Here is a 12,443-nt window from a genome sequence, read left to right as displayed (position 1 = left end):
CAGGGCCGGCCCTGGGGTAAGCCCACCAAGCCCCGGGGCTGGGGCAACCCAGGGCCGGGGGGCAACCCATTCCGAACGTTCCTATACCCCTCAAACTGTAATTTTCTTTGATTTTTAAAATAGACTTTGTACAAGGGCCTTTATGCAAAAAATGTTAGAGGTTATGTTTGTAAAAGAACTCGACCCCACCTTTTATTTCAGCGATTCCAACTCCAAGTCTCTGACCTCCCGACTCCCGTTCACAAAAAAGAAGAAAAAAAAAAAGAAACCCTCCTCTCCTCGTCCAGTCCCCCTTCCCGAGCCGCCGCCGGCGGCTTCGCTCCTCCCTACCGAGCCGGCGAGCCTCCGAGTCCGTCGACCCGTCCTTCAAGCAGTCAAGCTTCACTCCATCAGGTAAAAATTTTTAACTAAATAATTTTAGGGTTTTTTTTTTGGATAGAAATTTGGGGTTTTTATGTTTTGCAATGAAATTAAGATTTTGATTTTGAATCTTGGTTGAATCTTAGTTGTTGAAGAATTAAATTAGGGGTAATCTTGGTTGAATCTTAGTTGAAGAATTAAATTAGGGGTTATGATATTTTGGAATGATATTGTTTGTTTTAATAATAATGATATTGCTTTAATAATAATGAAATTGGGGTTTGTTTTAATAATAATGATTTTGCAATGAAATAATGTTTGTTTTAATAATAATGATATTGTTTTAATAATAATGAAATTGGGGTTTGTTTTAATAATAATGATTTTGCAATTGAGCTTTGATCTTCATTGCATATTTGGTTTATGCTTTCTACAAAGCTCGGTATCATGTCCAATCAATTTAAATGTGCACAACATTGAGGTTTAAATTCATGAAGAACACGTTGAGAATATATGCTACCAGTTAGACCTTGAATTTTAATATAACTAGGTAATTGAGCAGTCATCTCCACCTCTATCAAGACTCTGTCCTTGATTGATATAATGTTTGTTTTGCAATGAAATAATGTTTGTTTTAATAATAATGATATTGCTAATTGGGAAATTGGGAAGATAAGAGCCGGGTCTGTCCTTCATTGATATTGCTAAGTTTAGTTTATTGTGATTTCATATATGTTATATAATTATATTTACAGACTACAATACACTATGACGGGAGATGACAAAAACCGAGCAAGGATTAGAAAACAAAACTCTGGAGCTCATAATAGAAGAGTCAAGCAACGTCAAGATGAAATGGCAAAATCACTACATGGCTCAATTTCTAAGCTATTCAAAGCAAAAACACAACATTCTCTTCTCTTGAATCAAGTTGAAGAAGCTAGTGCCACTACCAATATTAGTGAAAATATGGATGAGGTCATTGAGGAGCCCATAAATGAAGTCACTTATGCGGATGGAAGTCGTAAGGAGGAAGCTAGTGATGAAGATCATGAAGATCCTGTGAATGAAAATGTTCATGAAAGCATACTTGATCTTGAGAAAGATGTGGAAGTAAATTATGATCCGGGATTGTGGGGAAGTATAAATGATACTAAGAGGGTGATGATAGTTCAACGTGGTCCTATCAAGATTTTAATGAAAAATGATGAGTTTCCAAGTGAAAAGAAGAGTGGGAGAAATAGAAGTTTTTCTTCCAAATATTATATCCGTGAATTTCCAAATGGCGAGAAGCATGAAAGGAAATGGCTTGTCTATTCAAATGAACTGAATAGAGTATTTTGTTTTTGTTGCAAGTTGTTCAAGAATAAACCAATGACAACCAATTTGGCGGAGAATGGAATAGACGATTGGCATAACCTTCCTACAAAGCTTAGAGAGCATGAAAGTAATCCGGAGCATTGTGCAAATGTTGTGAAGTGGGTTGACTTGCAAAAAGGACTAAAACTAAAGGCAACAATTGATAAAGATATAGAAGCACAAATTGAAAAAGAGAAAACTCGTTGGAAGATGATACTAGTTCGAATCATTGCGGTTGTGAAGACTCTTTCTCGAAATGGTTTGCCATTTCGTGGAACTAATGAGAAGATTTATGAGAAGAACAACGGACTTTTTTGTCAACTTATAGAGTTCCTTGCAGAATTCGATCCAATTATGCAAGATCATGTTCGGCGTGTGGTAGATAAAGAAGTTCAGAACCATTATCTTAGCCATAAAATTCAAAATGAATTGATAATTTTGTTGGCCAATGAAATCAAAGCAAAAATTCTTGACAAAATTTCAAAAGCAAAGTATTTTTCAGTTATTCTTGATTGTACGCCGGATTTAAGCCACGAGGAGCAAATGTCAATTGTCATTAGATGTGTGGATATTGAAGATACAAATCAAGTCAAGGTGGAAGAGTTTTTTCTTGGATTTATAAAGGTTGATGACACGTCGGGACTTGGGCTTTTCAATCAACTTGAAGATACTTTGAATGAACTTAATCTCAACATTGATGATATAAGAGGTCAAGGTTATGACAATGGGTCAAATATGAAAGGTAAACATCAAGGTGTACAAAGAAGACTTCTTGACATAAATCCTCGAGCTTTTTATACACCATGTGGGTGTCATAGCTTAAACCTTGCACTATGCGATATGGCAAAATCATGTGTCAAAGCTAGAAATTTTTTTGCATATGTGCAAAAGGTTTACACTTTGTTTGCTGGATCAACACATCGGTGGGATGTTCTTAAAACATATGTAAAGGGTCTAACACCAAAGCCATTGTCGGTTACTCGTTGGGAAAGTCATGTTGAAAGTGTTAAAGCAATTCGATATCAAGCACCGGAGTTGCGAGACGCTTTGATTGAAATTGCAAATAGTTCTAAAGAGGACATTGTGATGGCAGAAGCTAAAGGCTTGTGTAAAAATGCTTTGGAGGATTTTGAGTTCTTGATTAGCTTGTGTATTTGGTATAAGATTTTAGATAAAGTCAATCGAGTTAGCAAAGTTAAAGTCAATCGAGTTAGCAAAGTTCTTCAACAAGAAGAGATGAATTTGGAGGATGCAATTACAAGAATAAACGAGCTTATTGTTTTCTTTCAAAAGTTTAGAGAAGATGGTTTTGAAAACATGATGAAAGAAGCCAATGAACTTGCTAATGATGTTGGTATCGATCCGACATTTCCGATAAAAAGAGTGGTTCGTAGAAAGAAGCATTTTGATGAGGATGTGGAAGCGAATGTGGAAGGTAGTCAATCACCGGAGGATAATTTTAGAGTTTCCTATTTCCTCCACATTATTGATCAAGCTCTTACATCACTCAAAGATCGTTTTGAACAATTCGAGCTCTATGAAGAAATCTTCGGTTTTTTGTTTAATGCAAAGTTCATGAGCATTGGTGAAGAAAAATTAATGGAACATTGCATTAGATTACAAAGCTACTTGGAACACAACCAACAATGTGATATACATGGAAAAGATTTATTCAATGACCTACGAGCTTTGCAAACAATATTGCCGAAGGAAGTGACTAAATCAATAGACATCCTTGACTTCATAAGATCTTATTGGGATGATGGTGGCTTTCAATGTGCATGGGTTGCTTATCGGATTTTGTTAACTATCCCAGTTACGGTTGCCTCGGCGGAGAGAAGTTTTTCCAAGTTGAAATTGATAAAAAGTTATCTTCGTACTACCATGTCACAGGAACGATTGAATGGATTGGCAATGATATCAATTGAAAATGAATACTTAGAGAAACTTGAGTATGATGACTTAATTGAAGAATTCGCTTCAAAAAATTCAAGGAGAAGTATTTTTCTTTGATGAGAATTGTAGCACAAATATAATCTCTTCTTATATGAATATTGATTTTGCATGATAATATTATCAGTTTGAGCCCAATATAGAACGCTAAATTGTATTATATGTATTCATTTTTATCGTTATTGTTCGTACCAAATTTTTAATATAAAGGGCAACCAAAATTAGATTGGGCTAGGGCAACCCAAAGCCCGGGGCCGGCCCTGGTTAGAAGTCGAGGTCACCGCCGATTTCGAGGACGAATCGATTCGTTCTCTTCCACACGCGCCTCTTCGATCGCTGGAGCATTCACGAGCGACGTCGACGTCGACTGCGACGGCGGAGGCTTCGTTCTCGACGCCTTCTGAGGCGATGGCTGACGATTCCTCCGCCGCTGCTCTTGCTGCTGCTGCTGCTGTGGAAGCAATTGCTGCTGCTATTGGTGGAGCTGTCTTTGAACTGCAGGAGGATTGTAGAACCGATCGATGCCATGGCCTCCTCTTTGGCACGGGAGAACGAGGAGGAGGCAGGAGTAGGCGGCGGGAGAGAGGGTTCCTCTTTGGCGCGGGAGAAGGAGAAGGAGGCGGGAGAAAGAGGAGGCGGTGATTGTAAACCCTATCTTTTCTCCCTTTTCTCTTCCCTCCTGTACGCAAAGATCACTTTCTGTGTTTTTTCGGCAAAAATCGGGATCTTGGGGGCGGAAAACGGAGGGAATAAAAATCCCTCGTGGCAACCACTTTCGGGCCCTCTTTCTTTTTCCATTTCCGTGAACCAAACATCAGACTGTGAGTGAAAATATACAAAATTTTCTTGTGTCAGAGAAAAAAAAGGGTTTTCCTTCACTTTCAGGCATGTTTTGTGCGAACCCGTATTAACGCCTAGGATGCTCAATAGGATTGTTAAGATTCACTATAATTATGTCATTACTAAAACTGCTATATTCAAGACCAAGGACCTAAAATCTACCTATCCTTTCTTTATTCTAAAAATAAATTAAAAAAAAAACTCTTTGAAGGAAAGTATATATCACAATTTAAGGATTCAACTAACTTTTAGTTTTCAGTGTGGTTTTATGAAATAGAGATTATTTTCTAAATCACAGTGAAACTCACAGTGATAAACTTTTAATAATTGTTAGAATATAAATTATGATAACTATAACCCTCAAATTTTACTATAACTTTGAAGTTTTTTTTGTAGTGGAAGGACTCCATGGTACTAGAACAATCTATATGCAATTCCTACAGGCTACAAGTTTTACAAAATAAAAATAAAAATAAAAATGTTATTGTTATTTGAGTTCATATTTCAGCCAAAATTTCGTATGTTTTCTTGTAAGCATAGGACGTCCTAGCTCCAATCTAATATTTAAACCTTTCATTGTATAATCCAAAACCTAATTTTGCAGATATTGAAAATCCAAACTTTCCATTTATTTCATTTCTTCAGTATGCTTCTCAAAATATCCATCAACTTCACCAGTGTCACCAGTGTCAAATTCATGTAGCACAAACAGAGAACCAGATCGTTCATAAATTTTAGCACAGGAGTACACTAATATTTACTTAAGAGCACGAATCTTGATGGGGAGTTGCTTGGGGAATCCAAGGAAAGGGAAGGAAACAGGATAGTCGTGCTCGGCCAGCTCCCACTCGAACCTCTGCACCAAATGGTGAAGAAACACCGCCATCTCCAGCTTCGCCAGCTCTGCTCCCGGGCAAAGCCGAGGGCCCCCGCTGAACGACATTACGTTGCTGTTCTTCGTCATCGTCGCAAAGATCGTCTGCAGTTTCAAGGAACGGGAATCATTATACAAGAAGAGAAGCGTCGATGATTTTGCAAGAAACAAATTAAAGATCATGAGGTGTTGTTAATTAATTAGAGGAATATGTCACAAAGGTATTTTACTAAGCTGTCATAGATATGGGTGAGCAAACAATCAGTTTTGAAAAATTTCATCAAACTCAACTGATTCATCCTAGATTTGAAAATCATATATATGGTGCGTAAGGTTGATGGGTTCATTCTCTTCAGGCTACTTAATTAGGAAAATTAGCCATTATGCTCCAAAGAAAGTGTGGTTAATCAAGTAATTAGTGGAAAAAACACAGATAAAAGGGTAAAAAAAAATATATCTGAGATAGAAAAGAATTTAAGAAAAAGGGAGAAGGAATTTTATAGACAAACAGAAAAAAAAAAGGATATGTGGATTTTAAAGAGCCAAGGGAGCGGTCGGTTCAAATTAAAGTTCCGTTAAACCAAACCTATCCGAATTTGTTACAAAATTAAACTTATCAAAATTCGATCAGTGTGACCGCTAATTGGTCAGTGTACGATGGCACCTGATACATACATGACATATTTTAAACAAATTTCATATTTTGATATTAGTCTCTCAAATCTATATATTTGGAAATTAGTCCCCTAAATCTTTCAGTGTTTTAAAATCAATACCCTGAATCTTCACATTAAATTAGTCCCCAAAATTTTAAGTATTTTTTTTTAATTAGTCCATCTAGTTAGCACCATGTTAAAAAAAAAATCCGGACACTAATTTCAAAACACTAAACATATTTGCTGGACTAATTTCAAAATATGAACATTTCAAGACCTAATTCCAAAATAATGAAAGATGTTGAGGACTAATTTTAAAATATGAAGATGTCGGGGACTAATACTAAAAAGCACTTCATTAAATGACTGTGCCTGGACACCAGAGTCTGATAGGTGCCAATGAAAATCTGGCAATCTTCAAAGCGTCTTTACATTCATTATCACTGATCAGTTCGTACCACAAATATAGGCATATCCTCGAAGGTAATTGCGCTAACAAACAATTTGGTTCTATGCCACGAGCCGCGCGTGCAATAACTAAAAAACAGAATATAAAAATTTGATAACCTAAATGGAGAAAGAACAATTTTTCAAAACAGTCCCATTTTATTTTTTTTATTTTTAAAATCGACCCATTTTTTTTATTTACCAAAACCGATCCATTTTTTACCACGTCAGCCTAATCACCCTTCTAAACAGTCGGGGTTGCCAACCCCGACTATTTAGGACATAAAATTTTAAGGTTTAAGGCTTCTAATTGGGGTTTAACACCCTCCTAAATAATCGGGTTGGCAACCCCGACTATTTAGGAGGGTGATTAGGCTGACGTGGCAAAAAACGGGTCGGTTTTGGTAAATAAAAAAATGGGTCGATTTTAAAAAAAATAAAAAAATAAAATGGGACTATTTTAAAAAATTGTTCAATAGAGAAATAAAGTTTCAATGAAACCACTTGAACGCATTTGGTTGAGCAGCAAGCACCTAGTACTTGTTAGCTATATTGCTATGAATTTGATTCAATAAGGATTAGTATTTCGGTGCATGTGATGCATGCATGATCTGAATCTTCGAGACATGTTATAATCGAATTGTTAAGAAAATTATTAGAGAGTTTGTAAGTTTGTAAGTTTTTATTTTTTATTTTTCCAAAGTTTGAGGTCGTAGACATGAAGATATTTCCGTTGATTTTTTTTCAAGTGTTTGTACATTTATTTTTTTTCCACATACGAGAGGGCATTTTAAGAATGGTAAATGTGAAAAAACTATATTAGAAATTAATGTAGTGGGTTGATTATACTAACCTCCCATCTCCAGGGGTTGTAAATTTGTGGGTCATCGTAAATTGCTGAATCCAAATGTGCTGCAGAGATTATTGGCACTACTTCCCAACCACATGGAATATCATATCCTGCACAAATCATAGTCGACAAAAAAAAAAGTTAAGAAACAAGTTTTTTTTTTAAAATTTAAACAAATATCTTATGTACAAACTTTTGAAGTATTAAATTTACCTTTGAACTGCACATCTTTAAGGGCCTTTCTGTGCAAGAACTTCACAATGTTTCCCAGCCTTAGAGTTTCATTAATAACCTATAGGCAAAAATTATAATGTTTCAATATTGTCAGCCTTCAGTTATACCTTTTTAAAGGTATAACTAATTTCATAGCAGCATAAATTAAAAAAATCTCTTATAATTTGTGTAAAATCTCACTAGAAAACTCTCAACTAAAGTTGTTCCTCCTTTTAATTTCTTATATTTCTAATCAAATAAGCATAAAAAAGTGTAATCATTAATTTTCAAAGTAACAATCATGTACGTGTTACTACAGTCACTATTAAGTTTTAGAGGGATTTCTTCGAATTCTGCAAATCTCATGACGATTTCCTGTACTCTATTTATCCTGTAAAATTTTTTGGAAGCTTACACAATGGGTGAACTCCATTTGCTTGTAATCATCCCAATTCAATCCAGTTTCGCCTCGTTCCTTCTTCTGATTCGCAATCTTAGTGTGCTCTTCCTGAAATCACCCCATAAAATTTAATATTATCGGTTAGATTCAACTACTGAATTGTTCACAAGTCTGTGATTGCGTGGAATTAATTTGAGAATTACTCGCAACTGTTGCAGGACTTTGGGCGAGGACTGCAGGAAGTAAATAGCTAACGAGATGGCAGCAGATGAGGTCTCGTGACCAGCGAAGAGCATGCTCAGTATCAAATCAAGAATCTGATCTCTCGTTAGATGTGGGTGCTTTGCGACCGATGCAAGGAGATCGTCTTCTTCGAGTCCTTGGACTCCCTCTTGAAGTTTTCGCACTCTCTCGTCTAGCTTTTGTCCCATAATCTTCAGGATTGCGGATCTCGACTGCAATTATGATAATGTTCAGGGTTGAAACCAAGTAATGAATATACACAAGTATTTTGTTTTTGGGGTTTTCTTTAAAATCCAAAGATTTACCCTAATTTATTTTTAAACCCAAATATTTTTATTTGTGCCTATAAATCCAATCAAGTTTGATTATTTATCTTTAAACCCAATCTCCTAAATACACTTCATAACCACGTGGTCTCACTCTAAAAAAAATTTAAGAGCCTATTTTACCCTTTATTTCCCTCCATTTTCTCTCCCTTCCATCTTAAAAAAACACCCCAAAATATTTAAAATGCAAAAAATACCCTAAAAATTTAAAATTTATAGAACATATCCTGAAAATTTAACATAAAAACAGTATACCCTAAATCTAGGAATTACAAAGAGTATCTTAACAAAATTTAGAATTTGCAAAAACCACCCTAAAATTTTTCAATAAACACCCTTAAAAATAAAAATTTACAAGAGCACCCTAAAAAGATCAAAACTCTCAACCATGTGTTTTATGTATTTTAATCTTTTTAGGGTGTTTCTACAAATTTTTTAGATAGTTTTTTGCAATTGTTAAAACTTTCGGGTGTTTTCTACAAATCACAAAATTTTTAGGAGCTGTTCACAATAGATTATTGGTGTACTGTCTGTAGGTTTAAATTTTTTTCATTTTTTTCTAAAATTTAAAATTTTGGGTTTTCTATGCAATTTTCAAAATATTTAGGGTGTTTTCTACAAATTGTAAATTTTTTGGGGTATGATTTTAGTTCCAAGATTTCAATTGTATTGAAAATATAGCAACATAGTACTAAAAATATAACAATGAAAAGACATAAATATAACAACATAATATTAAAAGTATAGTATGAGAGAACATATATAAGTGTAACCCAAAATATGAAAGTATAGAATAAAAAGGCTGAAAGTATAATCGGAAAAGACATAAAGGATAACATTAAAATAGTAAAAGTATAGTAAGAACATACATAAGTATAGCAAGAAAATACATGGTTGAGGATTGTAAATTTTGATTTTAGGGTGTTTTTACAATTTTTAAAACTTTTAGAGTGTTTTCTACAAATTTAAAATTTTGTAGGAAGCTGTTTGAATTTCCTAGATTTACAGTGTGATGTTTGTATTTTAAATTTCAGAATGGTTTTTTATAACTTTTGAATTTTTAGAGTGTTTTTTTGCAATAAATAATTTTAGGGTGTTTTGTTACAAACTAAAAAATAAATAAAGAGAAGGAAGAGAGAATGGAGGGAGATAAAGGAGTAAAATATGATTTTTAAATCTTTTCCAGAGGAGGACCACATGCTTGTGTTGTATATTTGGAAAATTGGATTTAATGACAAATACACAAATTTATTTAGGTTTATATATACAAATAAAACAACTCAGGTTTAAAAGAAAATTAGGGTAAAACTTTGGATTTAAAGTAAAAAAACCCTTTGTTTCTCCAGAAGGATACTATTTCTCTCAAGGAAAGTGCAAGAAAAATAATACATCGAAGACCTACATCTATTGAGACAAATAATAAATAAAATCAAAATATGAAAATACACAGAACCACTTTGGGGAAGATCAATGTTATAGTATTTCTTAAAACAATCAATATTATTATGATAATTAACTCCAGGTGAGAAAATGTCACTAGTAGCACTGGCCCTTCAAAATTCTCAGTTTACTAGTCTATCGAGAAACATGCTCAGCAGTAGATGAATTTTGATGGGTAAATATCAGCAAAATCCCTCCTTCACTTTGGAATATCAAATAACACTCTGTAACTTTCAAAATATCAGAAACCCCATTAAGTTTACACCCGTTCCCTAACCTTAAGATTTATCAGGAAACCCAGCTAAACAATATTAATTATAGTTTTCATATGAGTGAATAAAATTACATATAGAGATATTTATGGCTGTGAAAATTGGGCCTATGCTTTCAGGAGGGTTTCCTTAAAAATCCTTAAATTTAAAGGAATTTTTTTATAATCCTTAAAAGGGTTTTTTTTTTTCTGATACTTAATGGAGGGTTATCTAATAATCGTCCGAAGTTAAGGTTTTTTTTTAGGTATTTAGATAATTTTATCCTATCAAAAAATCACTTATTTAACATTAAAAATAATATTTATTCTTAAAAAAATAAACGTCACAAAATTATTTTGCACTTAATCTTACTAGTAACTCAAAATAAATAAAAAATTGTACAACTTAAAAAAGTTAAATCACGAAAAAAAAACATTAGGGATTACTTGCAACTTATTTTATACCTGCAAGGCCCTTCTGAAGGCTGTCCATGGCAAATTCAAAGGAATAGAAGCCATCCCCTTCATAAAGAAAACGTACTCGCTCCTCAACTGCTCCGTCTCAGGCATTCCAGGATCCATGCTCATCAGTTGCTTCACCATCAAATTAAACGCAAACTGCACACATTTCCCAATATATATATACATTTAACAACTACACGAATAATATACTTATCAAAAATTGGATCCAATTTTTTACCATAAAAAATAGAGAGACTCCTACTTTTAATACCAATAGTTAGAGACTCCTTTTAATACCAATAGTTCGTTTTTTGTTATACATTTATAAAATCTTCGAAAAAGTTCCTTTACGTATTTTGTAGTAAGTGATCTTCCCTACTTTTCACTAGTCGATCATAACAAGCAAATAATAAATATGTGATAGTAATTAAAAAATAGTAATCTTTATCTTCCTATTAATATTTGATATTGAAGAGGATCCGAATCTGTTCTCTTGTAGGATCTGGTGCACATACAAATAACATGGAGACCACTATTCTATTATAGTACTTGAGTACAATTACAGATAACAAAGAGGTCATTTTGTTATGATTGAAAAATCTAAAATGTTATAGAAAAAAGGTACTTGAGAAAGAAACCATATAAAATAATCGTAACTCTCAATATTTGCAAATATATCCTATAAAATCATTAATGTAAAAAAAAACCTTCACATCAACAAAATTATAAATTTGTCGGATTTGATGAGTAAATATTTGACTATTTGTCGACGTTTTTACTTTGTCGTTACAAATTTAGCCTATCTAAGTTACTTTGATGATTTAGTAATTTGGGGATAACATTTTCCAAAGTTATTTATCTTGGGAAAAACTTCAAGTGCACTCGGTTTCATTGCATTAAATATGCACGCAAATGATATCAACTATTAGAACATTAGATTTTTAAGATGCGTGTACGTCCAGATCCAACTGTTAACACCTTTTTGGGTACGCCTTTCATTTATGTTGAGTAGTTTTGCAAATATCCATGCGTCAAGTGCAAAAATGCCGTAGTACTATAAGAAAATTCTCCATTCATCGTACCTTCTTCCCTTGTTCCATCGCGGAGAAAGTAGTATTATCCTTCCAAGAATCAAGAATCTTAACAGCCTGAGCATCTACATCAGGCAGAAAATAAGTCCGGAGCTTGACATTGTTCATAAAGTTGACGGCAATAGACCTCATTTCCTTATGTATGTCACCGGCCAGCGCCAGCATCGACCACCGCCCCATAATCTCGGCGATGCTCGTCGGGCAACTGTTCTCGAACAGCCTCCCCTCGCTCTGCAGTATGAACCGATTAAACTCCGGGTCCGCCGACACAATCGTAGGCCTCCCCAACAAATTCATCCTAAATATCCTCCCATACCTACAAAAGATTAAAATGTTGAGATGAAGTTTAATTTGATTGAAGAAAGAGAAGGGAAAAGAAAAAAAAAAAAAGATACGCTAGCTTTGATGGTTTTTTTTTTTTACGAACTTGGCGATGTGTTGGTCCATGAAAGTGCCGAGAGAGGCCGAGGAATGTGGCTGCATGAAGGGGATTGTGTCCCCGATGAGAGGCCAGCCGCCGAGGTTTCCAGGAGGGAGCTTGAGGGATTTGCCGTCGAGTTTATCGTTACTACGGAAACCGAGGAAGATGATGAGAGCTATGATTAGCGTAGAGATTCCTAAGAGAAGCTCCATTCCCATGGATAGTTGAGGAAGAGGAAGAACCCTTGTTTGGTTCCCG

At 34.5% G+C, this 12,443-nt stretch overlaps 2 protein-coding genes across 2 annotated transcripts; one reads left to right on the top strand and one right to left on the bottom strand.

Moving 5' to 3' along the window:
* On the top strand, positions 1,330-3,732 carry LOC109834672 (zinc finger MYM-type protein 1-like). The gene has a single exon (XM_020402702.1). The coding sequence runs from the start codon at positions 1,330-1,332 to the stop codon at positions 3,730-3,732; it is 2,403 nt and encodes an 800-aa protein (XP_020258291.1).
* On the bottom strand, positions 5,118-12,437 carry LOC109833124 (cytochrome P450 90B1-like). The gene is made up of 8 exons (XM_020400678.1): positions 12,192-12,437; positions 11,756-12,080; positions 10,677-10,829; positions 8,156-8,407; positions 7,968-8,060; positions 7,553-7,631; positions 7,343-7,449; positions 5,118-5,491 (listed from the first exon to the last, which is right to left on the bottom strand). The coding sequence occupies exons 1-8, from the start codon at positions 12,401-12,403 to the stop codon at positions 5,270-5,272; spliced, it is 1,443 nt and encodes a 480-aa protein (XP_020256267.1). The 5' UTR covers positions 12,404-12,437; the 3' UTR covers positions 5,118-5,269.

Source organism: Asparagus officinalis, chromosome 3 (assembly GCF_001876935.1).
Source record: "Asparagus officinalis chromosome 3, Aspof.V1, whole genome shotgun sequence".
In the NCBI taxonomy this organism is placed as follows: Eukaryota; Viridiplantae; Streptophyta; class Magnoliopsida; order Asparagales; family Asparagaceae; genus Asparagus; species Asparagus officinalis.
Note: the sequence above shows the minus strand (reverse complement) of the source record. Positions and strands in the feature narration are given on the sequence as shown.